General features: G+C 37.1%; 3 protein-coding genes and 1 long non-coding RNA gene across 10 annotated transcripts; 3 read left to right on the top strand and 1 right to left on the bottom strand.

The window, feature by feature from the left end:
* The first annotated feature begins 3 nt into the window (after positions 1-3).
* Positions 4-6,007, top strand: LOC692413 (opsin 1). Of its 3 annotated transcripts, none has more exons than XM_062672567.1 (9): positions 4-124; positions 2,881-3,046; positions 3,148-3,268; positions 3,353-3,470; positions 3,539-3,752; positions 4,126-4,273; positions 4,607-4,717; positions 5,110-5,276; positions 5,431-6,007. In XM_062672567.1, exons 1-9 carry the CDS (start codon positions 118-120, stop codon positions 5,558-5,560), a joined length of 1,182 nt encoding a protein of 393 aa, XP_062528551.1. In that variant the 5' UTR covers positions 4-117; the 3' UTR covers positions 5,561-6,007. The 3 variants fall into 3 exon arrangements, with proteins under 3 accessions (XP_062528551.1, XP_062528552.1, XP_037871704.1); XM_062672568.1 differs by lacking the exon at positions 4-124 and adding an exon at positions 145-269; XM_038015776.2 differs by lacking the exon at positions 4-124 and adding an exon at positions 2,648-2,700.
* A 3,933-nt stretch (positions 6,008-9,940) lies between these two features.
* Positions 9,941-13,773, top strand: Cop (cerebral opsin). Of its 3 annotated transcripts, none has more exons than XM_038015587.2 (9): positions 9,941-10,307; positions 10,368-10,548; positions 10,677-10,797; positions 10,886-11,003; positions 11,210-11,423; positions 11,800-11,947; positions 12,029-12,139; positions 12,427-12,593; positions 13,379-13,773. In XM_038015587.2, the coding sequence occupies exons 2-9, from the start codon at positions 10,409-10,411 to the stop codon at positions 13,503-13,505; spliced, it is 1,146 nt and encodes a 381-aa protein (XP_037871515.1). In that variant the 5' UTR covers positions 9,941-10,307; positions 10,368-10,408; the 3' UTR covers positions 13,506-13,773.
* Positions 10,637-12,825, bottom strand: LOC134200202 (uncharacterized). The gene is made up of 3 exons (XR_009975014.1): positions 12,711-12,825; positions 12,224-12,369; positions 10,637-10,888 (listed from the first exon to the last, which is right to left on the bottom strand). It is a non-coding gene; the product is annotated as an uncharacterized LOC134200202 (long non-coding RNA).
* A 1,103-nt stretch (positions 13,774-14,876) lies between the features above and the next one.
* Positions 14,877-23,854, top strand: LOC101743549 (cilium assembly protein DZIP1L). 3 transcript variants are annotated; one of them, XM_021349576.3, is made up of 9 exons: positions 14,877-15,106; positions 15,495-15,562; positions 16,313-16,480; positions 16,552-17,304; positions 17,374-17,643; positions 17,718-18,106; positions 18,490-18,640; positions 21,315-22,237; positions 23,388-23,854. In XM_021349576.3, the coding sequence occupies exons 1-9, from the start codon at positions 14,992-14,994 to the stop codon at positions 23,425-23,427; spliced, it is 2,877 nt and encodes a 958-aa protein (XP_021205251.2). In that variant the 5' UTR covers positions 14,877-14,991; the 3' UTR covers positions 23,428-23,854. The 3 variants fall into 3 exon arrangements, with proteins under 3 accessions (XP_021205251.2, XP_021205250.2, XP_062528550.1); XM_021349575.3 differs by lacking the exon at positions 23,388-23,854 and adding an exon at positions 22,295-22,762 and having other exon boundaries at positions 21,315-22,210; XM_062672566.1 differs by lacking the exon at positions 23,388-23,854 and adding an exon at positions 22,295-22,762 and having other exon boundaries at positions 15,056-15,106; positions 16,227-16,480; positions 21,315-22,210.
* The last annotated feature ends 424 nt before the right edge of the window (positions 23,855-24,278 follow it).

Raw genomic sequence — 24,278 nt, 5'->3', positions numbered from 1 at the left:
GAACCAATGTTTTATCTATTTCTATCATAAGTAATACTACGAAGAGTGAGTGAGCAGCTATGAGTCTCGATGATATTTAATATCAAGTTCGATTTCTACAAATGATAATGTTCCTGTATGTTAAGTATGTTTCTCCACTGTGTTCTTGAACAAAGTTTAGTAGTGAAGGAATAACATCGAACGCTGTAATAAAATTAGTATAAGCCGCCATACCATCTTGTTTATTTCTTGTGCAAACCAATCATCATCCTGGTTTGAAGGGTTGAATGGTTAATATTTTTAAATATTTTTTTATTGCTTCATGTTGTGGAAGTCTCAGTAGTAATGGGTGCTCGAGCCATCCTAGTAGGCTTACAGCAAGCCTTATCTTACTAGTAAAATTAGGGATGAAGAGCAAGAAAACGAAAAAAGTCGATATTCAGAAGAGAAAAGCCAGTGCTGACACTATGAAAGAGTGCGTCGCCTCCCACTTAAAACTACATATTATTTTCAAAACTCGTCTGAATATAGCTTTCAGAAATACTTTGCTATAGAGTTCATCCTAGAATTATTTCTAGAAATGAGCTGTGGATGGAACAATGAACTCTACTTCGGACATTACTACTGAAAGTTGTTGTACATGTGCTTGGTACAAGCACACTGACCATCCCGTAAATACATTTACATTATTCATTCTAAATTTTACTTAAAATAGAGCCGTGGGCCGCGGGACACACCTAGTTTGTTTTAAACAATTAATTGCAGTTTTTGTATCGAATAATGTACGTACGTACTAGCGAAGACATTTAATCTTGTTAGCCACATAAACCTGCTTCTTTGAAGTCGCATAACTACATTACCTCAGTAATACAGAGCTGTACTTACAAATATCTGTACTTACAAATAGCTGTACTTTGCAAATATCAACCGTACTATAACGGCGGCACTTAAACATAGTTTATTTTATAAATAACTAAATTTATTACTAAATTTCAAAATTCTGCTGACCGTTTCCTTGAAATTAGTCCACATTAAGCACTTTGCATCTTAAAATTTAGTTTTTTCGTTCCAAAATTTACGTATGTGCTCCATTGCTGCTCTTTTTGGAATCACCCAGATCTTTTGACACAAGTAGACTTTAATCAAAAATGGCTTAGAATCGATTCTTAATATGCAGCTAAACGAGCTAACTTGGACCCATGCATCCCTACCCATCCGTTTTGGTGGTTTAGGGACTCGCAAAATTTCTCGTGTCGCTTTACCAGCCTTCCTATCTTTTGTCCATAGTTCAGCAAATCTCATAAGTAAAAAACTTTGAGATTGCTGGCTTGGAAGAAGCTAGAAACGCTTTCTTAATTGGATGCCCACGTCAAAATTTTCCAGTTTCTCTAAATTCACAGAAGAGCTGGGACGACATAAACTGCAAATTGACATATGACAATCTTTTGAGCTGTAGTACAGGTTCGGCGCGTGCTAGGCTTTTGGCTGTGGGTGCGCACGAGGCCGGCTACTGGATTCACGCGTACCCTTCGTCAAATACAGGAACATTTCTTGAGCCTGACACGCTCCGAATCGCAACCTGTGTACGGCTCGGGGTTCCGGTCTGTGTTCCTCATAAATGTCCCTGTGGCAGTGATGTCGACAAGCTAGGACATCACGGACTGTCTTGCCAAAAAAGTGCAGACCGCTTCTCGCGACATGCCGCACTTAATTATATCATACGCCGGTCCCTTGCCACTGCCAACGTGCCAAGTCTACTTGAGCCGACTGGTATTGCAAGAGACGACGGCAAGAGACCGGACGATATGAGTTTGATTCCATGGAAGATGGGCCGGGTGTTGGTATGGGATGCAACCTGTTCAGACACGCTGGCCCCTTCCCATCTACATGGAACCTACAATAAAGCTGGTGCGGCTTGTGAAGCGGCTCAAAAAACCAAAGCATGCAAATACAGGGTCTAGGCTCGGAATATGTTTTTGTTCCATTCGGTCTCGAGACCCTTGGTCCGTGGGATCCTAGCGCTATAAAGCTTTTTAAGGAAATAGCAAAAAGGTTAGTCGACACCACAGGAGACCGAAGAGCTGGCAGCTACCTTGGACAAAGAATTAGTCTAGCTATTCAAAGGGGGAATAGCTAGACTAATTCGCTGTCAGTATCTTCGGAACCTTGCCTAAAGGGACTCCTTTTAATAATATATTTTAGTTATAAAATTATTATTTTTATTCTTTATTATATAATATTATTTTAATATTATTAATTTAGTATTTAATTTTTAATTTAATATATAACATATATTTTATTATATTAACATATATTTTATGTCTAAGACGGATAATTTTCCACATTAGAATGTAGGTAAAGTAATTATTTCAATTTGGAATAATAAAATCTACTTTCGTTTTTTTTATTCCATTAGCATGAAATATTAATTATTTAATTTAAACATATTATGTTAAACGGTTAAACCGAAAATACAACTTTCTTATATCATACATTATTATTATCATTTTCAATTGTAAATGCAAACCTGTAAAATTCACCCTCAAGATAATAATATATTCACCTTCTAAGACATCGTATATCTTATTATGAATATTGATTTTCCTGCAACGCAACATTAATCCTCGTTAGGTATATAAAACAGAGCCGTACTAGTAAAGACGAGTAGCCTCCACGGCCTCGGCAATCCTGCCACACTTCGCACCACGAGATCGGTTTACTGTAATTAATCTGAAGTTCATTTAATGATTTCCTTCAGTATTTTATACCCATTTCAATACATAATTAAAGTTCACATTCCTTCTTTGTGAGCAAAAAATGACAAGTTATTTTTATTTTAATTGAATTGGAAGTAATTGAATTTAGATTACTATTTCCTAAAATTTCACTTTAATCATTCAGGTTACGTAGTCAACTTTAATAGTGCGAAAATGATTTCCTTGGATCCTGGACCAGGAATGGCAGCTCTCCAGGCGTGGGGTGGTCAAGTGGCTGCCTACGGAGCCGCTAACCAAACCGTTGTCGATAAAGTACCACCTGATATGCTACACATGGTCGATCCTCATTGGTTTGTTGTTAATTCATATTTTATTTTAAATATCATTCAATGTTGTATTGCAATAACAATTCGTAAACTAAAGTGATCATTTTTCAACGACTTCATTTCAGGTACCAATTTCCACCTATGAACCCACTATGGCACGCCCTATTAGGCTTCACAATCGGAGTTCTTGGCTTCATATCAATTTCGGGTAACGGAATGGTCATTTACATTTTCATGTCAACAAAGGTTTGTGAAAATAAATAACTTTTAAAATGCCGAAACTTTACGTCGGTAGATCGATTTTATCTCATGAAATGTACTATTTTCCAGAGCCTTAAAACACCATCAAACCTTCTCGTAGTGAATTTGGCATTCTCAGACTTCCTCATGATGTGTGCTATGTCTCCAGCGATGGTCGTTAACTGTTACAATGAAACTTGGGTTTTCGGTTAGTAAAAATGTTGCGAATAGAGTTTTTGTTTTTAAATAAATTTATTAAACATCATCTCCTTTTAGGACCTTTTGCATGCGAGCTATATGCTTGTGCCGGTTCATTATTTGGGTGTGCCTCGATTTGGACGATGACAATGATTGCTTTCGACCGCTATAATGTTATTGTGAAGGGCATTGCGGCAAAACCAATGACGAACAACGGCGCTCTTCTACGCATTCTTGGAATTTGGGCATTTTCGCTAGCTTGGACTCTTGCACCCTTCTTTGGCTGGAATAGGTGCGTAAACTGATCTTGAGGTACTTCAGAATTAATTGCAATTCAATAGACCACAGAAGTGCCCATGAAATACAAAATATATAATATTTTTTTTCTTCTATTGCTTATATGGGTGGACGAGCTCACAGCACACCTGGTGTTAAGTGGTTACTGGAGCCCATAGACATATACGATGTAAATGCGCCACCCACCTTGAGATATAATCTCTAAGGCCTCAAGTATAGTTACAGCGGTTGCCCCGCCCTTCAAACCGAAACGCATTACTGATAATATGTATATATCGCTCAGCTCAAAAGACTTTTTTAAATTTGCCTTGAGCCTGCTGCCTCAATGCGTAAAATGCATGTGCAACAAAAATATTTTGTTTTTACAGATATGTGCCTGAAGGAAACATGACTGCATGCGGTACTGACTACCTGTCTAAAGATTGGTTTAGCCGCAGTTACATTCTTATTTACTCCGTTTTTGTTTACTTCGCCCCACTTCTTCTCATCATATATTCGTACTTCTTCATTGTGCAGGTTTGTTTCACTATTCATCAGTATATTATTTATTGTCTGAGATAGGCAATTAATATTACTGTCCGTCAGATGTTATATGGTTAGCTGAGCCTGTAAACACCTTAGCGTGAAAACTGACGTCTAGTCTTAAACCTGGTAAATCAAATCATCAAATGAATAGAACGTCTTCTACTGAAACAACGGCTACTTTCGAAACTTTCTAATGACTACTTCGCTGAGAAAAGATGCAGCGCAATGGTAACCCCCGTGCAGGACCGTAAAATAGCATGTTCTGGCGCTTTGATAATTGTACAATCAATTAAACGTCCAGACAAAAATAATTTAACATTACAGGCCGTAGCTGCCCACGAAAAAGCAATGAGGGAACAAGCGAAAAAAATGAACGTCGCCTCTCTCAGATCATCTGAAGCAGCCAACACCAGCGCTGAATGCAAACTCGCCAAGGTACTGTAATTACACGACACAGTGTAGGTGCTTTGTAGTCACACATAAAACTTAAACAACAACAAACATTTAACGGCCGTTTTGTGTAGTGGTAAGTGACATACTCACTACACAAGGGGGTCGCGGGTTCGAATCCAGCCAAGGGAAGATATTTGTATGATAAATATAAAATGTCTTTTCCAGGGTTATGGATGTATATTATATTATATAGTAATATGTATGTGTATAATAAAAATCTTACATTTATTTCCATTATCTGGTACTTGTAACACAAGTTCTTTACGAACTTAGCACGGGACCAGTTAACGTGGCGTGATTGTTAGTAAATATATATTTATAATATATATATACTGTCAAAAATTCGTATATTATAATGACTTAAAAAATTTCAGGTGGCATTGATGACAATTTCCTTGTGGTTCATGGCTTGGACACCTTATTTGGTTATAAACTACACAGGGGTGTTTGAAAGCGCCCCGATCAGTCCTCTGGCCACCATTTGGGGATCGCTCTTTGCCAAAGCTAACGCTGTGTATAATCCGATTGTTTATGGCATCAGGTTTGTTTTTGGATCTCTTTTGAAATGAATTAAATAATAATGAAAAACATAAACATGTTAATGATTACATTGGTATATTTTCCAAAATGAAACATTAAACTATATTTCCATCATATATATTGATTTGATCATTAAACGTGTGCTATTCTTACAGTCATCCCAAATACCAAGCAGCGTTGTATGCAAGGTTCCCTTCATTACAATGCCAATCAGCACCTCCGGACGATGGCGGCTCCGTGGCTTCGGGTGCCACAGCTGTCTCGGAGGAGAAGCCGGCCGCGTGAAAATTTTACAATCCACTCAATCACACAGACACAGACGACGCGATTCTCTTATACGGACATATGGATATGCTAGAGCGATGTTCTTTATTTTTATATGAAATGTTTTACGTTTGTAAAAAGATGTAAGCTCAGACACAGAGCGTGAACTTGTTACAAAATATTCAGTAAAGTTTCTGAAAACATTCTGCGTATTTTGAGTCCACGCTTTGTTTTTGAGTTGAATAGTGCACACTTTTCTTATATCTTATAACTGCCTCAACTTTACGGTGGCGGTATTAAAAATAGAAAAAAAAGGTAATGATTAAAATATATGCCGTTAAACCGAAACCCTTCCCAAGAGTCTGTTCCTCGTAGAGTTAAGTTCTACGCTGTATACTACGAAATGGCTATGTAACCTGGATCAAAATGACCGTTAAATAAAAAATAACATGGATGTTGACCACATAACTGAGTTTTAATTGAATTGAAACATCTCGTTGATGCTTGACTACATGACTTATGTGTCTATTGTATCTATTGATAAGGGAATATGGTAAATATGTCAATCATTACTCGAAAATTACCGAAAAATTAAAATTTTTGGTTAAAAAATAAACACATACACACCATCAATAAAACATATTTTAGGTTTAAACGGTTGCCCTACCCACCAAACCAGAACGCATGTTTGCTTTGACTGCTTTGAGGATGAAATAGGTCTGTAGAGTATCATCTACTATCTTTAGATTAGATATTTATCTTTAGATTTAGATCTCTAGATTAATTTTTTACAGAGAAGCTAAAAGAAAAAAAAAAGTGCGTGCGTACAAAGTACACATGTCAGAAGTAAAACTTCTTTGGCGAACTAATTTTTAAATCTCGTGTATATTAATCCAAAGCTTTAGATTTCCGAGACTTACAGCGAGGGATAAAGGAAGATATGATTTACAAAAGTAAAAATACCTGACCTCAATATAAATCTATACAAAATAATTATAAATTAATTTATAAAGAAATTCTATTTTTTTTTAATAAAATTTTGTGAAGAGAATTTATGTTATTATTATATTTTATGAAAAATAAATTATTGTAATCTCAAATGACAAATTGTAATAGTACATTTTGGTGGCAAACATGCGGGATGAGATGTCCTAATTTTTTCCCGCGGTGCACATACTTTTTTTTCTCCTGCCAGGTCGAAAGTTCGTGGAGTACCGAGCCGGGGTCCAGGGGCGAAGCCCTGGCAGGGGGTAGGGGGGCGGAGCCCCCCATACTCATAAAAAAACAATTTAACTGTTTTTTAATTTTTAAATAAACTACTACTAATTGAATAAGAACTGTCTAATGAACTCATCTTTGTTTAATACTTCACTATTAAATTGCTCCAGATTGAAATGGAATTATTTTACGTTTTTTAATAACTATTTTTGTTTCTTCGATTTGAACTAAATCACGGAATCTTGAATACATAGCTTCATTTTGCTATTAGCCTATTAAAATATCTAAGGTACCAACGCAACCACAAGATCGCTTTGTTCTATCTTTACTATTAGCACAAAAAGTACGGAAGATACAACGAACATTTCATTCGCCTTCATTGCTGCGTAAATGACAACGTGGACTTATGGAGGGGGATTATGAACAGTCTGAAATGGAAAGCAAAGATACACTTGAGGTTGTAAAGGGCTTTTCATCATTGGGCTACGTTTGGGCGTGGGCTATCGATACGTTTAATAATACTTAGAAAAAACATATGATGCCATTTTTGGCATAATCAGAAAACAAGCTATAAATCTCGTTGCAACATATTATTATATTATGATACGATAATTTAAAGACGATTGTCGTTTACAAAAATAGCACGATTTCTAGCCACGAAACGCACGACAAACTCCATCTAAATTTTAATTAAATGATAAATAGCATTGGAAAAAAACGATGCATTCTGATGTAAGCTGTAAATTAACATTTTCCTCAAAACCGTCTTTAACGGGTTTTTTGTTAAATGACTGTAGGTTTTTGTTTTTATTATTATCTATATATTAATACGTGAAGCAAAAACTTTGTATCCCTTTTTACGAAAATTGCGCGGACGGAGGAGTATGAAATTTCCCACACTTATAGAGAATATAGAGAAGAAGTGCACAATGCTAATATTTTTTTTAAATAATGCATAAAAGATGCATTAAATCAATAAAGAAAACATTACACACACTACCATGTGTTTGACACACACACACACATATACCTACTCTTTGTTCATTGTCAAACTTTTGTTATTGCTTAAAGTCTGTAGTCAAATTTAGAATAGGTTAGTATTGTTTATCTTTAATATTACGAGTATTTGTCTATAGTGTAGTCTTGGCGAAATCTGTAACAATAGGACCACAATAATGTTGAAATATATAATTTCAATTAATTATAGTCGAATTTCGACTACTACGGGACCACTAGTTAGAGTAGATAGGCAGATGCGCCTACGGGTCTACAGATGTTAAGCAGTTACCGAAGTCTATAGATATCACAGCATTAATCCCGCCAACTATTTTGCGGAAGCAGTCTTCACAGGGCTTCTTCAGGTGGAAGACCCAACCAGTTGCACTTTAAAAACCGTTAATTAACGCTCCGACTTATGCGGAAGTTTTATTCATGACAGATATAGGTAGCAGGGTAATACCAACGTATTCAGCTGAAGAAGAACACCTAACCAGTACTATTCAATATAGGAGTAAGATGAGCAGTACAGGACGAAATAGAAAACAAGTTGAGAATACTACGAGGGTGTAATGAAATAGTAGGGGGAAAAGTAACTTATAGATGGCGGCCTCACACCTTGTGATAGTACCTTTAGTGGTGGTAGGACCTCTTGTGATTCCGCGTGGGTAGGTACCACCGCCCTGTCTATTTCTACCGTGAAACAGTAATGCGTTTCGGTTTGAAGGGTGGGGCCGTTGTAACTATACTGAGATCTTAGAACTGATATTTCAAGATAGATGGCGGATTTACGTTGTATATATCTATGAGCTCCAGTAACCACTTAACACCAAGTGGGCTGTGAGCTCGTCCACACATCAAAGCAATAAAAAAAAAAAAAAAAAAACCTTATATTTAAGACAATGAGAAATTGTAATATGTATGTACTAAACCTAAAAATCGGACTGGTAAAACTGTCCACTAATATGTTGTCCTTTTTAGTAAACGAACTAATAGTAACTAATCATAATAAAAAAATATTATGATAGTGCTTACTCAGAAAAACCTTTAAGATACCATAATAAAATATATTTTTTTCCCTTTACTGGTAGGAAAAAAGTAGGTAGTGTTAAAAACCCCTTTTTTTTAAGTTTATTAAATATGCTAAATACAAGTCTTTATATAAGTATATAAAAATGAATTGATGTTCGTTAGTCTCGCTAAAACTCAAGAACGGCTGGACCGATTTGGTTAATTTTGGTCTTGAATTATTTATGGCAATCCAGAGAAGGTTTAAACGGTAGATAAATATGAAACTGTTCGGAATGAAATAAAAATAACGATTTTGTTTTCTCGTTGATGTGTCCCCCGTCGGACGGATTCCTTTTGTTTGTTTTAAGTTTATTTTATAGAAAAGTTTAGGTAATTTATTTATCGATTAAGGCACTACGAAGTCTGCCGGGTCAGCTAGTCTATATATATAAAAATGAATTGCTGTTCGTTAGTCTCGCTAAAACTCGAGAACGGCTGGACCGATATGACTAATTTTGGTCTTGAATTATTTGTGGAGGTCCAGAGAAGGTTTAAAAAGTAGATAAATATGAAAATGCTCGGAATTAAATAAATATAACGATTTTGTTTTTCGTTTGATATGTCCCCCGTCAGACGGATTCCTTTTGTTTGTTTTACGTTTATTTTATACAATAGCTTAGGTCTTTTATTTATCGATTGAAGCAGGCGAAGTTTGCCGGGTCAGCTAGTAATAAATAAATAAATGTTTAAAAGTATAGTTTTAATTTTAATCACATCTATCGTACGCTCTTTTGATGGGCAAGATGCGCCGCGTGTTTATGTCAAATGATGTCAGGTTGAAATCCTGAACCCAAATACTTACCAATTTTCTTTAGTAAATACGTACCTAGTTAACGTGTTCATGAATGACTTCAACTATGAAAGAATATCGCTACACAATACACAAAAAAACCAAAACTATACTCCTATTTTTTGAAGGTAAGGCCTACTACTCTGAACAGATATGGTGGTCTGGCAATTCTTGCCAACATCATACTTACTGGTTTGAAGAACGGAGCACCCGCTATTTAATACAACTAAGAATTCAATCTCTCAAATCAATCACTTAACATCAGACGGGTATAGAGCTAGTCAGTTCAACTACACTAATAGATAAAAACACATGTAGATGTCCGTAATATGTATTCGTATATCTTATAAACTTATTAAATAAAGAACACCGCCTTTACCAAATAAGTGAAGCCTCTTCCTACTTTCCTATTCTGAGCTTAACTTAAGTAGCTAATTATTTCACCTTTTAAGACACTTACATCTGATCTAATTATGAATATTGATTTTGGTGACGTTGGCTAAATACTTCTTGTGAAGTATAAAAGGTGAGGCATGTCTCTAAACGCCGAGTAGCCTCCACTGCCTCGGCAATCCTGCCACGCCACGCACCACGAGATTGGTTAGCTACAATAAAGACTGGAGTAGTTCGTTAAACGATTTTCTTCAGTATTTTGTAATAACCATTCTCAACACAAGCTTCATCCCCCTTCAAGTAAATTGTCATCGGCGGTCATTCGCACGTTGATTTTTAATGCTAATGTTCATTAAATAGTAATTGTATTTCAGAATTTACCTTTCGTGAAACAAGTAGAGATGTCGATATCTATGGACGCCGGTCCAGGCTTCGCAGCCCTACAGTCATGGAGCAGCCAAGTGGCAGCATTTGGAAACTCCAACCAAACCGTGGTGGACAGAGTTTCGCCAGAAATGTTACATTTGATCGACGCTTACTGGTTCGAACTTTTATTTAAATCTTAAAAATTTCTGATGTTTTGCTTATTGCAGTTGAAAGTACGATACGAACTTAAAGTGAAATCAAAATTAAAGTAAGAATTTTATAATGTACCAATAATATTTTTAGGTATCAATTTCCGCCCATGAATCCCTTATGGCATGCGCTATTGGGTTTTACCATTGGAGTCCTCGGTTTCATTTCAATGATGGGCAACGGTATGGTCATTTACATCTTCATGACAACAAAGGTAAAGTACCAAATATTACGTACCTACATTTAATTAATTTATAATTTTTCATCAGCCACACTAAACTTTTTATAAATCCATGTTTCAGAATCTGAAAACACCATCGAACTTACTCGTAGTGAACTTAGCATTTTCTGATTTCCTAATGATGTGTGCCATGTCTCCAGCTATGGTAATTAATTGTTACAATGAAACTTGGGTTTTCGGTCAGTATTCTAGTTATTTTATTTATTTATTTTTTATTGCCTTTGTAGGCAGACAGCATACGCCCCACCTGATGGTGAGTGTTTACCGTCGCCCATGGACTTTAGCAATGCCAGGGGCAGAGCCAAACCGCTGCGTACCGCTTAAATAGATTATTAAGAATAAACTCTGTTGAAAGATTTAGCTTTTGTTACTTAAAATGTTTTAGGACCATTCGCGTGTGAGCTATACGGTTGCGCTGGATCGCTATTTGGGTGTGCTTCAATTTGGACGATGACAATGATCGCTTTCGACCGCTATAATGTTATTGTGAAGGGAATTGCGGCAAAACCAATGACAAACAACGGAGCTCTTCTACGAATTCTCGGAATCTGGGCCTTCTCGTTGGCATGGACAGTGGCACCTTTCTTCGGTTGGAACAGGTAAGATAACCGTTGAGACACTAGAATTACTGTTTTTCTTCTACTAATTTATACTATCAACGATTATAACATCAACGAACACAACCGAAATATACGAGTACTACAAGCTGAACACCGATCAAAATCAGCGGTAGCATCAAATTTTAGCTGTAGGCAGCGGCTTGGCTCTGCCCCTGGCATTGCTCAAGTCCATGGGCGACGGTAACCTCTCACCATCAGGTGGGCCGTATGCTCGTCTGCCTACAAGGACAATAAAAAAAAAACAGGATTTTTTAAAAGAAATTTTTTTTGGATCGCGTTGCGTTTTAGTGTTTTTTTTTTTGTTTTTCAATTACTTACCTATTAATATATTTATTATTCTCATGTTTTCCAACAGATACGTACCTGAAGGTAATATGACTGCATGCGGTACTGACTACCTGACCAAAGATTGGTTTAGCCGAAGCTACATCGTTGTCTATTCCGTTTTTGTTTACTTTGCCCCGTTGCTTCTGATCGTCTACTCTTATTACTACATTGTACAGGTCTGTATTCTCGGCGTTTATAGTAATCTCAACTATATAGTAGCCCAATTTTTTTTATTATTATTTACCTTTTGCGACTAGGCTGTGTCTGCTCACGAAAAAGCAATGAGGGAACAAGCGAAGAAAATGAACGTGGCATCTCTTAGATCGTCGGAAGCTGCTAACACTAGCACTGAATGTAAGCTAGCTAAGGTACGTGGTATTTTGTTTTAATATCAATGATAATTCTTTCATGTTAATGCTTTTAAATATCGGATTGTCCACTGAGTTACTCACCGGATCTTTTCAGTGGGTCGCGATTCCAAGCCGGTGGTAGATTCTGCAAAAAACTGATCTTGCTAGAGCTAGTGTTAGCATATTTTCTCAGGTTGAGCCCGTGAGCTCACCTACCCGTCCAGGCGTAGCTTGAATAGCTTCTTAGGCTGCCAGCGAATAGGTAGGGAAAAAATATATCAGATTAATTTAATAACATGTTGCAGGTGGCACTTATGACAATTTCTCTGTGGTTCATGGCCTGGACACCTTACTTAGTCATCAACTACACAGGAATATTGGAAAGCGCTCCAATCAGTCCTTTGGCTACTATCTGGGGCTCACTCTTTGCCAAAGCTAATGCTGTATATAATCCGATTGTATATGGTATCAGGTCAGTAGGATTATTTTTTAATTAACTCTTCTGCAAAATAGTTATGTTTGAAATGTTAGAAGAAGATAATTAATTAAAATTAATACCTAATAAAATAGTGACTCATAAATTACTTACATAAAATATTGAGGTTATACAATTGAACGCGCACAATTTGTTCGAATTTCGTAATGGCACGCCAACAGACATTCGAATATCTACTATTATAGTGGTCCCCCAGTAGTCGACATTTGACTACAATTATTAGAAAATTTTACCACAGACTATAAGCAATAAGAAAAGTTTGACAACAAACAATTATTATGCATGCGTGTGTGTATCAAATACATGGTAGTGTGTGTAATGTTTTTTTTATTGATTGAATGTATGTTTTATGCAAAATTTAACAAAATATTAACATTCTGCACTCCTTCTCTATTTTCTCTATAAGTGTGGGAATCTTCAAGGAGTACCTCCGTCCGCGCAATTTTCGTAAAAAGGGATACAAAGTTTTTGCTTCACGTATTAATCTACTATTATGATGTGAAAGTTTCATGCAAGGGGGCATTCTTGGCTTGGTTTCATGCAAGGGGGCTTCTTCATCATATAGCAATTTCTACCAGAAAATTTTGTAAAATAAATATCAATCACCCCATCAGGCTTGACAATTCAATACGTTATTTTTGTCTGGGTCATATTTTAACGTTTATGCTTAAACGCATATAGTAAGTATGTACACAGTACAGGGATCCTAATTTGGGGCCAGAAGACCATGTGATTTGTTCTACGTCATTTATTATTTTTAGCCACCCTAAATACCAAGCTGCTCTGTACAAAAGATTCCCAGTGCTTCAATGCCACTCAACGACTACCGATGAGGCCAGCTCTGTAGCTTCAGGCACTACTGTCATGGAAGAGAAACCGACAGCATAAGACGTCTACCTACTTCGTTTTTATGTCACATTTAAATTAACTTAAAACCTTTTTGTATATACTGTTCGTATTATTTAACGATATAACATAAATGCTTCAAGTCAACAAATTCATATTGTGCATGTTATTATATAATGTTAAGATGAGGCTGCTCCTCCTAAATTTAAAATTAATTGATTTATTCACTTCGACATGGCTGTGTGTAATGGAAAAATGAATTATATCATAATTAATCTAAATAAAGCAATGTGGAATTCAACCACGTAAATATAGTGTTTTTATTTTTATTTTTATTACCTTATTTCCTTGTTTTGGTGGGTTGACAAAAAGTGAACAGCAGGCATTTAAATAGTAATGAGAATTAGGTTTCATTTTTAGGCAATCGCAACACGAAAAAATCTTCAAATAAATATATTTGCGTTTATATTAAATAACTATGATTTACAACAATTGAATTAAATTAAACTAAAAATAATAAAAGAAAAAACCATCAACGAAGCATCTACACAGAGACCGATCAACAATTCTGCAATGGTGCATTAAACATTTAATACGAATCAGTTTAAAGTCACGTATATTTTCTTTGCTTTCAAAGATTAATATCTTAATACTCAGCTCCTGGGGCACTATGAAGGTTACGAGCTGATCAGCACCCAACAGAACGGGTTCAGTCATAAGTACGTCCTTGTTAGTGCTGCTGAACATTTTGTGTACTTCACTCGCCCTTGGGCTGAGAATTTAGACAGCAAATACCAGGTTCTCATTGTAAGCCTCGAGTGTCTGGCATAGAGAGCTTCTGTCGAAGTTACCAGCTTACAGTATTCAGCAGTGGTTGATGATTACTGCTCTTATGATCATATGATGCTTATGATCATAAGTTCGGTACTCGCTCTCGATTTTCAAGCTTCGATCAATACCATAAATTGTTACACAGGTAGCATGGGGATGCATGATATACTGACACTTTACGTCTGGACAAAGACTTGTGTTTTACAGAGCACATGTCCGGTTTCGCGTGTAGTAAGTACTGCTCCTAACTCTGTGTCAAGAGTCAAGACCCCCAAATATCAGCTACTTCTATTTAACTTTATACCGAAGAAGACATAGTACATGCAATCAATTTAACGGCATGTCATTGATATGTTAAACGAAATCAAGCAATATTTTATTATTTCATATAATATTAAATTAACCAACGACCATAGGATTTTTTCTTGGAAACTGCAGTTCTGAAAAGATTCGGAATCTCTGATATAGATAATTATTTTTATTAATTAGTACACAGGCTTTTATAGAAAGTTAATAAAATGAATAAAACAACAGTTGCCATGAACAATATTTTTTTATGTGATTGTTGATGTATAAGCGTTCGTTACTTAGCAACTGTATTGTCAACAGATGAGTAAATTTATAAGTTTCATAGAATAGTATTCAAAATATTTACAGTTACGAAAATTTTTATTGGAAATAAAACATTTAAAATAAAATGACTTGTAAAACATCTTATGAGCTCTACCATCAATTTCCGAAGTTAGCTGAAGAGTCCGGATTCGCGTTCAATACGCACAGACCAAGGGTTCATATTGACTGGAATAAAATAAGTAGGTACCAAAACAATTTTTTTATGTTTTTGATCTATTTTTTCTAAAAATTGTGTTGATTAATCAGTCGATTCCGGTTTCACAGCCCTGGTGCTTTTGCATTACTCTTAAAATTTTTGTGTTATTACTGATGCAAAACCTTCTCGTCAGAAAACGTTATGGCTAGATAACGTCCAGATAAAATGTTCATACTTTCGTTGTGATAAATAACTTCCGCCTCATTTTCTTTTCTACTTTGAAAACTTTCACTTTGAAAAGCTGCATAATTGTTTTTCTATAAGATTACCATTTATTAGAAAATTTTCCAAACTACCAATCCTTTTTCAAAAACGGATCTCTTAAACGATTTATATACAGATGTAATGTAACGAATTATTATTATTTTCAGAATTAATTGATGTCGATAGTCTGATAAGGGAAAAAAAATTTGCGCTTGTTGAACAATATATTAACGACGTAAGTAGCGAAAACTTCAAATGAAGTAAAAATAAAGAGTACTTCATTTGAAGTTTTGATGAAGTATAATTCTATTTATCAGAAGATACTACCTGTTCTACTAAGAGTACTTTTTTATGTTTTTTATTGCTTAGATGGGTGGACGAGCTCACAGCCCACCTGGTGTTAAGTGGTTACCGGAGCCCATAGACATCTACAACGTAATTGCACCACCCACCTTGAGATATACGTTCTAAGATCTCAGTATTGTTACAACGGCTGCCCTACCCTTCAGATCGAAACGCATTACTGCTTCACGGCAGAAATAGGCAGGGCGGTAGTACCTGCCCGCGCGGACTCAGAAGAGGTCCTACCACCAGTAACTCAGAAGAGGTCCTACCACTAGTAAATTGAGAAGAGGTCTTACCGCCAGTTACCTACTTACTACCTTTAAGCCTTAACGAAAGTCTAAGCCTAACACGAAACAAGGCAACTAGGTACCCTAGCTTTAGCATTTGTTGCCGACAATTTAACCTACTACCTGGCAATTTTATGTTAACAGAATCCCATAGAAAGATGCACCGACATAAATGTTGCTACACACCTTGAGTCATGGGGTATGCTTAAAATGAATTAGATATTTAATATCTTGGTTTTCAAATGGGAACGCGTAACTGCTTAACAGGGCGGTGGCACCAACATCTCACAACAGTCGTTACCAGCAGTATATATAGCAGAATACTACCAAGATTGTTTTTATCGCGGATTTAGATTTTAGACTGCGTGTTGGAATCTGAATTTGATGTACGCATACTCGATGAAGGCGTATTGAAGATGTTCCGGCTGGCACAACTGACAGTAGAGTATCAGCAATTCTGTCGACATTATCTCGACCGTAGTGTTTACGTCTTACGACAAGAAATAAGTTCATTGGCTCAGGTTTGTAAAAAAATACCGTACCACTAACTAGCGTTCATTAAAATGTTTTTAAGTTAGATCTATTTGTTTAGGAACTCAGTGCAACAAAAAAGGCTTTACAGGAAAAAGAAAATGAAATAAAAAAAATGAAGAAGAAAACACGATATCCTTATCAAGCACCTCTTGCTTATGGTCATGATAATATAGCATCTATGATTCTAAAGACACTAACAACTCGAGCAGACCTACTTCCATCTACTTCTAAGGCGGATATACCGGAGTGTAATAAATGTAAATACTGCGATAAAGTCTTCCTAAATCAACTTTACTTACAAAGTCATATTAATAGACGTCATTCGAATTTAGTCGAAGCACCACAGCGTGATGACGAAAATGGAGTTTTAAATAATAATGTAAATAGCATATTGACCAAAGAAATTATTGAACTGAAAAATAAATTGAAAGAAATGGAGGCAGGAATAGCTGAAACACATAAAATGAATTTACTTCCTTCCGTCATGAAGCCTACTGAAACAAACAATTCAGAGAGCGTCAAGGAACATAAAAAAGAAGAAAAGTCGATGAAAGATGCTGAGGTCTCCACCAGTAACGACGAATATATTTTAAGCAAAATCGAAGAATGGAAAACTGGCGAAAGACAAAAGTATGATAAGGAGTTGAATGATTTAAAAACTCAAATAATGGAAACTATACACTTAATGAAACAATATGATGGTCAAAATAAATCAGATGAAAAAGACCCGAAAATCATTGAACAACTACAAATAAAAGTAGCTCAACAAGATAGTGAGATCTTAACATTAAAAAAAGAATTAAATGAATCGGTGAGTATTTTAATGTATTTGCATAATTAACACCTCGAACAGCAAATAATATTAAATGCTCAATTTCAGAGAGCCATTGCACAAAAACAAACCATTGAAAAAGAGAAGGAAGCTGAAGAACAGGTTTCGTTTTGGTCAAAACGAGCAGAAACTCAGTCTAAACAATATGAAGCATTAATTCAAAAATTAAACGAGGTAGCAAAAGACGCAAAGGAATCTCGAGCTTTAGCAGAAGCAGAAAGAGAAAGAGCTAAGCAATTACAAAGTTTACTGGAACAAAGTATGGCGGAAAGATGTAATGAAAATATGAAAAGCTTTCCTATGATTGAAAAGACAGATGTAAGCACAGTTATGAAATTTCACCGTAACCAAATGTTTTTGTTATGAAAATTTATTATATTATTGGATTTCAGGTTGTTCAGTCATCAGTTACAGCTAAAACCGAAGACCGAAGCAAATTTAAACATTCACCAAATAAAATCAATAAATTTGGAGATCGTCAAACATTGGAAACTCTTCATCGAAAAGCACAAGAGCTCTTGAATATTGGTTCAATTAGTTCCAGTTCTTCCGAAGTTTCAAGTATTGAGAAAGTGGAAAACACTGTAATGAAATCAAACGGTAAACAAATCAGCACGACGACAGCAAAGAACAAAAACAACAAAATTGCGGTAAATAATGCGAAAATTAAAATAGACAAAAAACAAAGATCAAACAAAAGAAATAATAAAACCAAGAAGATGAACCCCTCTCCACCTGCAGTCATGCAAGATGATAACCAACAGGGTATCCTACCGGGAAGGTAAAAATGTCAAATGTTTCCAACATTAAACATGAAAATAAAAATTTAAGTTCTAACATTACCTTATTACTATTCAAAATGAATACTAAAATTATAAATATAAAAGTTTGCACGTTTTTACGCATTTATTCAAAAACGACAACGGATTGGGGTGATATTGAGCACAGTTTCGTTTAACACACAGGATACTATTGTCGTAGTAAATGAGTTTTCTATAATAAATACTTAAGTCTATCATTATTTCTGAATTACAAATTTATCGACTATGAAACCCCCGCATGTCTATAATATGATGATTACAGTAATGATGATGAATTACTAAATGATGATTAGTCATTTTTCTCGGTATATAAAAAACCTACATTGTTTTTATCATATTACAGTCCTTTGAAAGTACTACGGGCAAAGATTACAGAAGAAGTCAATAGCAGACTTATATCAGCTGGAGTAGATCCACTGTCGAGCAGATTACCAAGAAATGTATTCCAGAAACAAAAAATGCAATTACTTCAGAAGCAAGAAATAAAAGCAAAGGTAAGGGTCTAGTATAGAAAAGTCTCTCCTTCCATGATTTCTTGCTTATAAGGTAAAAGACCGTTTAAGAACATATGTTTTACGACGTCGTCCAAAAACAATGAGAGAACCCAAAATTTCTAAGCGTATGTATGTGTAAATACCTATTAACTATAACTTAAGTGACCTCCACAGATCATTTCAGTATTCACACCATTACCCTGTCTATTTCTGTCTTATGGTGGGTAGCAGCGTCCAACTATGTGTGCAGTGTGCTTAGTTCACCCCGATGGAAGTTAAAGACTTGATCAAAGACCTACGTCCTCGCAAGGCTCCCGGTTCCGACGGTATATCCAACCGCGTTATTAAACTTCTACCCGTCCAACTCATCGTGATGTTGGCATCTATTTTCAATGCCGCTATGGCGAACTGTATCTTTCCCGCGGTATGGAAAGAAGCGGACGTTATCGGCATACATAAACCCGGTAAACCAAAAAATCATCCGACGAGCTACCGCCCGATTAGCCTCCTCATGTCTCTAGGCAAACTGTATGAGCGTCTGCTCTACAAACGCCTCAGAGACTTCGTCTCATCCAAGGGCATTCTCATCGATGAACAATTCGGATTCCGTACAAATCACTCATGCGTTCAACAGGTGCACCGCCTCACGGAGCACATTCTTGTGGGGCTTAATCGACCAAAACCGTTATACACGGGAGCTCTCTTCTTCGACGTCGCAAAAGCGTTCGACAAAGTCTGGCACAACGGTTTGATTTTCAAACTATTCAACATGGGTGTGCCGGATAGTCTCGTGCTCATCATACGGGACTTCTTGTCGAACCGCTCTTTTCGATATCGAGTCGAGGGAACCCGCTCCTCCCCACGACCTCTCACAGCTGGAGTCCCGCAAGGCTCTGTCCTCTCACCCCTCCTATTTAGCTTATTCGTTAACGATATTCCCCGGTCGCCGCCGACCCATTTAGCTTTATTCGCCGACGACACGACTGTTTACTATTCCAGTAGAAACAAGTCCCTAATCGCGAAGAAGCTTCAGAGCGCAGCCCTAGCCCTAGGACAGTGGTTCCGAAAATGGCGCATAGACATCAACCCAGCGAAAAGTACTGCAGTGCTCTTTCAGAGGGGAAGCTCCACACGGATTTCCTCCCGTATTAGGAGGAGGAATCTCACACCCCCGATTACTCTCTTTAGTCAATCCATACCCTGGGCCAGGAAGGTCAAGTACCTAGGCGTTACCCTGGATGCATCGATGACATTCCGCCCGCATATAAAATCAGTCCGTGACCGTGCCGCGTTTATTCTCGGTAGACTCTACCCCATGATTTGTAAGCGGAGTAAAATGTCCCTTCGGAACAAGGTGACACTTTACAAAACTTGCATAAGGCCCGTCATGACTTACGCGAGTGTGGTGTTCGCTCACGCGGCCCGCACGCACATAGACACCCTTCAATCTCTACAATCCCGCTTTTGCAGGTTAGCCGTCGGAGCTCCGTGGTTCGTGAGGAACGTTGACCTACACGACGACCTGGGCCTCGAATCTATACAGAAATACATGAAGTCAGCGTCGGAACGGTATTTCGATAAGGCTATGCGTCATGATAATCGCCTTATCGTAGCCGCCGCTGACTACTCCCCGAATCCTGATCATGCAGGAGCCAGTCACCGTCGACGCCCTAGACACGTCCTTACGGATCCATCAGATCCAATAACCTTCGCACTAGACGCCTTCAGCTCTAGGAGCAGGCTTAGGGACCTCGGTAACCGTACTCGTCGAACTCGACAAAGAGTTCGCCGTGCAACCTAACCCATGAATCAGCTCGCTGAGTTTCTCGCCGGATCTTCTCAGCGGGTCGCGATTCCGATCCGGTAGTAGATTCATTCGCGAAGCAGCTGCTCTTGAGCTGTTAGGTCTCCTTCGGAGGCGCTCGGGTAGCTGTTAGCAAATCCCACCCCTCCTGGCTGAGCCTTTGCTCGCCCACCTGTCCTGGTGAAACTGGAAAGGCCTCCGGGCCACCAGTAATCCTTCAATCATAAAAAAAAAAAAAAAAAAAAAAAGTGTGCTTAGTGCGAGTTTTTAGAGTTCTTCTCTTCCCTTCGTTTGCCGCTAGGGGCGCTGTTCCAACTCTATACAAATTTGAGTTAACTTTTACACGATTGAGAAGTTAAAAAACTGCACTAAGCACACTGGTAACCACTTAGTCGGATGTTGTCGAACATGAGGCCGTCTACCTTTTATAAAACGCAGGTCCGCCCTCGCCTGTAGTTGTTACGTTTGATAACATACCGAAGGGAGTCGTTCGGATTTTCGATAATTCCGATGTCACGAATCGCGTTTTTTGCGGTGGACGATTCATTCTAGAATAAACTTTCCTCTACGGTGTTTCTTGAACGCTATGACATGTCTTTCAAAGAAAGAGCCCTAAATGGTAACGACCCATCTGTGTTGATGTTCATGAGCGCCGTGACTACTTACCAGCAAAAGGCCGTATCCTCGTCCGCTTTCAAAAGCATGACTGAGTTTTAATTTAAAAAGTTGTAAAGCACCTTGTCTCTATTACGAGATGACCTGTACATCATAAAATCTCCAGGGTAGATAAAGATTTACGACCTAGTGAACAATTATTGCAGCCGACTATCATACTCAATGACATTGAGAAAAGCGTTTTTATTATTTTAGGAATATCCAGATTATGAGAAAATCAGGCATTCAGTTTTAGCTTTTTTAGACAATAATACGATGTCTAAAGAAGATTGTAAGCAAACAAGCAGCTATATTTCAGCCAGTAACTCAAAAAATCCTCTTTCCGCAATTACTTCTGTTATTTCTGGTGTAAAATCGAAGGCTTTGTCTTTGATGAAAAATGGAGAAATGAATAACAGAGCTAAACATAAAGAAACAAACGCAGTGACAAAACGTGCCATGTCTTTATTGAGAACACCTCCAGGGTCTCCGAGTAAGGATAATCAAACGAAGCCAGCTGCATTAAATGCTTCAGTTGCTCACAATGGTTTATCATACAGTCGTAATAAAAGCCTCAATACAGATCAAATGGAAATGAATGATACCAGTTCGAATTCTGATTATTCGGTAAAAAATGGTCATAAATATTATTCAACAAACGTTGAACAATGCTCTAAATCAATTGAAAGTTTAATAAAATCACCAGCTCATCGACCGACTACGAATAAAAATAAATATAATTTGGTAAACGATGCACAAAATTTGCTACAACAATCTGAAAGTAATCTAGTTACTGAGATTAAAAAAAGTGAGAAGGCTCAATCTTCACTATACGATAATAGCAGCAGTGACGATATAGAATCTATACCGGTCGTATTACAAAAATCATCGTCAGAACAGAATTTACATAATGCTAAACAAACAAAAAGTGTTTTAAAAAATGCAACTTCCACTTCATCTTTGAACAAGAAAAAAGTAATTTTCGACATGGACGCTATTCAAATGAAATCACTGAGTGCCTCACCATCCCAGAGCATAACTGAGAAAAATGACAATGAAAAATATGAACTAGGCTTGACTAACTTAGAAGATGACGAATGGGATATTTCTAGGTATTCACAAGAAAACAATTTTTTAAGGTATGTATTGCTTCTCGATTGTTTTTAATATAGCATTCGATTCCTACTTTTTTTCAGCATAGAAAATGAGGCCCCAAAAATTGAAACAAAAATTCAAGTCAACGCCCGTACAGGTCCGAAAATAGCAGAACTTAAAAAAACCATTGAGTCTCAACTAGCACGACGTGGTGATATAGCTTCTTCTAGTGTTATAGGTGGAGTAGATGTTTTTGGTTTAGGAGGAACACTGAATCGAGCGCCCAGTACCGGCGGCAGTAATACAAGCCTGGGCAGTTCAATTTTAGATGAATCCGACAATATGCCTGTTTTAAATAATAAGATTTATTCTAAGAGGACTGACTGTGAAATTTATAATACTGATATTTTGAACAACACAACCAACAATATTAAAAATGATTCATTTTAATATTTATATATGTACATCCTGTGTTTTGGTAGGGACTTACTGGTCACCTATGCTCTAGCTCATTAAGCTGTTACATTATTTGTTACAATAAAATTTAGTTTTAAGATCAAGTAGGCTAATGCTTGTTTTTTTTTCTTTTTTTCTTAATTGATTACCAGTAAACACTGATTTCACCATGACATGTGGGATACTCAAGGGGCTCAGCCTGAAAGAATTGTTAACACCTGCCCTAGCAAGAGCACTGCTTGGAATGCCTAAAAGTACTGAGAGTGGATCGGGAGGATCAGAAATGACATGTTCACGGCCAAATGGCTATTGCGAGATAAAACTATACGTATTAAGTGATCCGACTACGTCAAGGACTCTCGTGATTAGGGCCCTAGAGCTGCGTCAACTGTATATCATAATAATATTATGTAGATACGTACCTAGCGGTTTCTACGATGAAGAAATAGTAATGAAATCTGACCATGTCTGCGTCCTTGTTGGTGGTAGGGAACACTGCGAGCACAGATGGATTGCTTTCGATTATGGTGGTTAATCTTGCTTATTTCTGCGAAACAATCGTGCGTGAGGGACACCTATTAAGGTGTACCTAAGGCGACAAGTTCCGAACAACAACATTCGGACTCGCCTCGATATTAACCTAGCGACAAGCACAGTAGTGTTCTTTCAAAAGGATATTTCAACCCATATTTGCTCCCGCATTAAGCATAGAAATCTCACACCAATCACCCTCTTCAGCCAACTCATACCCTGTGCCAAGAATGTCAAGTACCTGTGAGTCACCCTGGATGCATTTATGACATTCCACCCAAGCAGTCTTTCCGCGACCACGTCGCGTCGCGTTTATTCTCGGCAGACCCCATAATTTGCAAGTACGATTATTAGTGTAGTTGTGTAGCGATATATGTTGTTTGCAATTTTTGCATCACAGTTTGCATTGTACCTGTGCTGTAGTAGTAGGTACGTTGTTCGTTGTAGTCTGTGGATTTATGGAAACAATTCTAAAAAGAATCGTATATTTTGAAAAATACGATGTTGTGGATATGACCACCCAGGTTTATTAAGCTGGTACAGCGGACAGACTTCGAGCGAAATTTATTAGCCTTAATAGTTCCTGGTGCAACCGGAAGGCCTCAGAGCCACCAGTAATCCTTCAATCATAAAAAAAAGGCGTTAATAGCGCGAAAATTTGGTACACTCATTAATTTACCAGAGTAGTAGCTTACTATGGTAATGTTTTGCTTTTGTAGATATCTTTTTAAATTTTTATACTGCTGCTTATAGGCTTTTATAGTTCATTGTAATAAATAAATAAATATTTACTAACAATCACGCCACGTTAACTGGTCCCATGATAAGTTCGTAAAGAACTTGTTACAGGTACCAGATAACGGAAATAAATGTAAGATTTTTATTATACACATACATTTATTTTATATACATCCATAACCTTGGAAAAGATTTATATTTATCATACAAGTATCTTCCCTTGGCGGGATTCGAACCCGCGACCCCCTTGTGTAGTGACCATGTCACTTACCACTACACCAAACGGTCGATTGTATACCAAATATATGTAATTTTACCAACCCGTAAGTCGAGTGTGGGCCATGAATTTAATACGTATTA

This window comes from Bombyx mori, chromosome 15 (genome assembly GCF_030269925.1).
Source record: "Bombyx mori chromosome 15, ASM3026992v2".
NCBI classification, from domain to species: Eukaryota; Metazoa; Arthropoda; class Insecta; order Lepidoptera; family Bombycidae; genus Bombyx; species Bombyx mori.
This window is presented reverse-complemented; position numbering and strand designations above follow the sequence as displayed.

Excerpts from the sequence above, each read along its gene's own strand:
- LOC692413 (XM_062672567.1), top strand. Across the intron at positions 3,471-3,538 it reads CAATGAAACTTGGGTTTTCG|GACCTTTTGCATGCGAGCTA; the intron begins GTTAGTAAAAAT and ends ATCTCCTTTTAG. Across the intron at positions 5,277-5,430 it reads CCGATTGTTTATGGCATCAG|TCATCCCAAATACCAAGCAG; the intron begins GTTTGTTTTTGG and ends CTATTCTTACAG.
- Cop (XM_038015587.2), top strand. The coding sequence starts at position 10,409 with ATGTCGATATCTATGGACGCCGGTCCAGGCTTCGCAGCCCTACAGTCA. Across the intron at positions 10,798-10,885 it reads ACATCTTCATGACAACAAAG|AATCTGAAAACACCATCGAA; the intron begins GTAAAGTACCAA and ends TCCATGTTTCAG. Across the intron at positions 11,948-12,028 it reads CTTATTACTACATTGTACAG|GCTGTGTCTGCTCACGAAAA; the intron begins GTCTGTATTCTC and ends TTTTGCGACTAG.
- LOC101743549 (XM_021349575.3), top strand. The coding sequence starts at position 14,992 with ATGACTTGTAAAACATCTTATGAGCTCTACCATCAATTTCCGAAGTTA. Across the intron at positions 15,107-15,494 it reads TATTGACTGGAATAAAATAA|AATTAATTGATGTCGATAGT; the intron begins GTAGGTACCAAA and ends TATTATTTTCAG. Across the intron at positions 15,563-16,312 it reads TTGAACAATATATTAACGAC|ATTTTAGACTGCGTGTTGGA; the intron begins GTAAGTAGCGAA and ends TCGCGGATTTAG.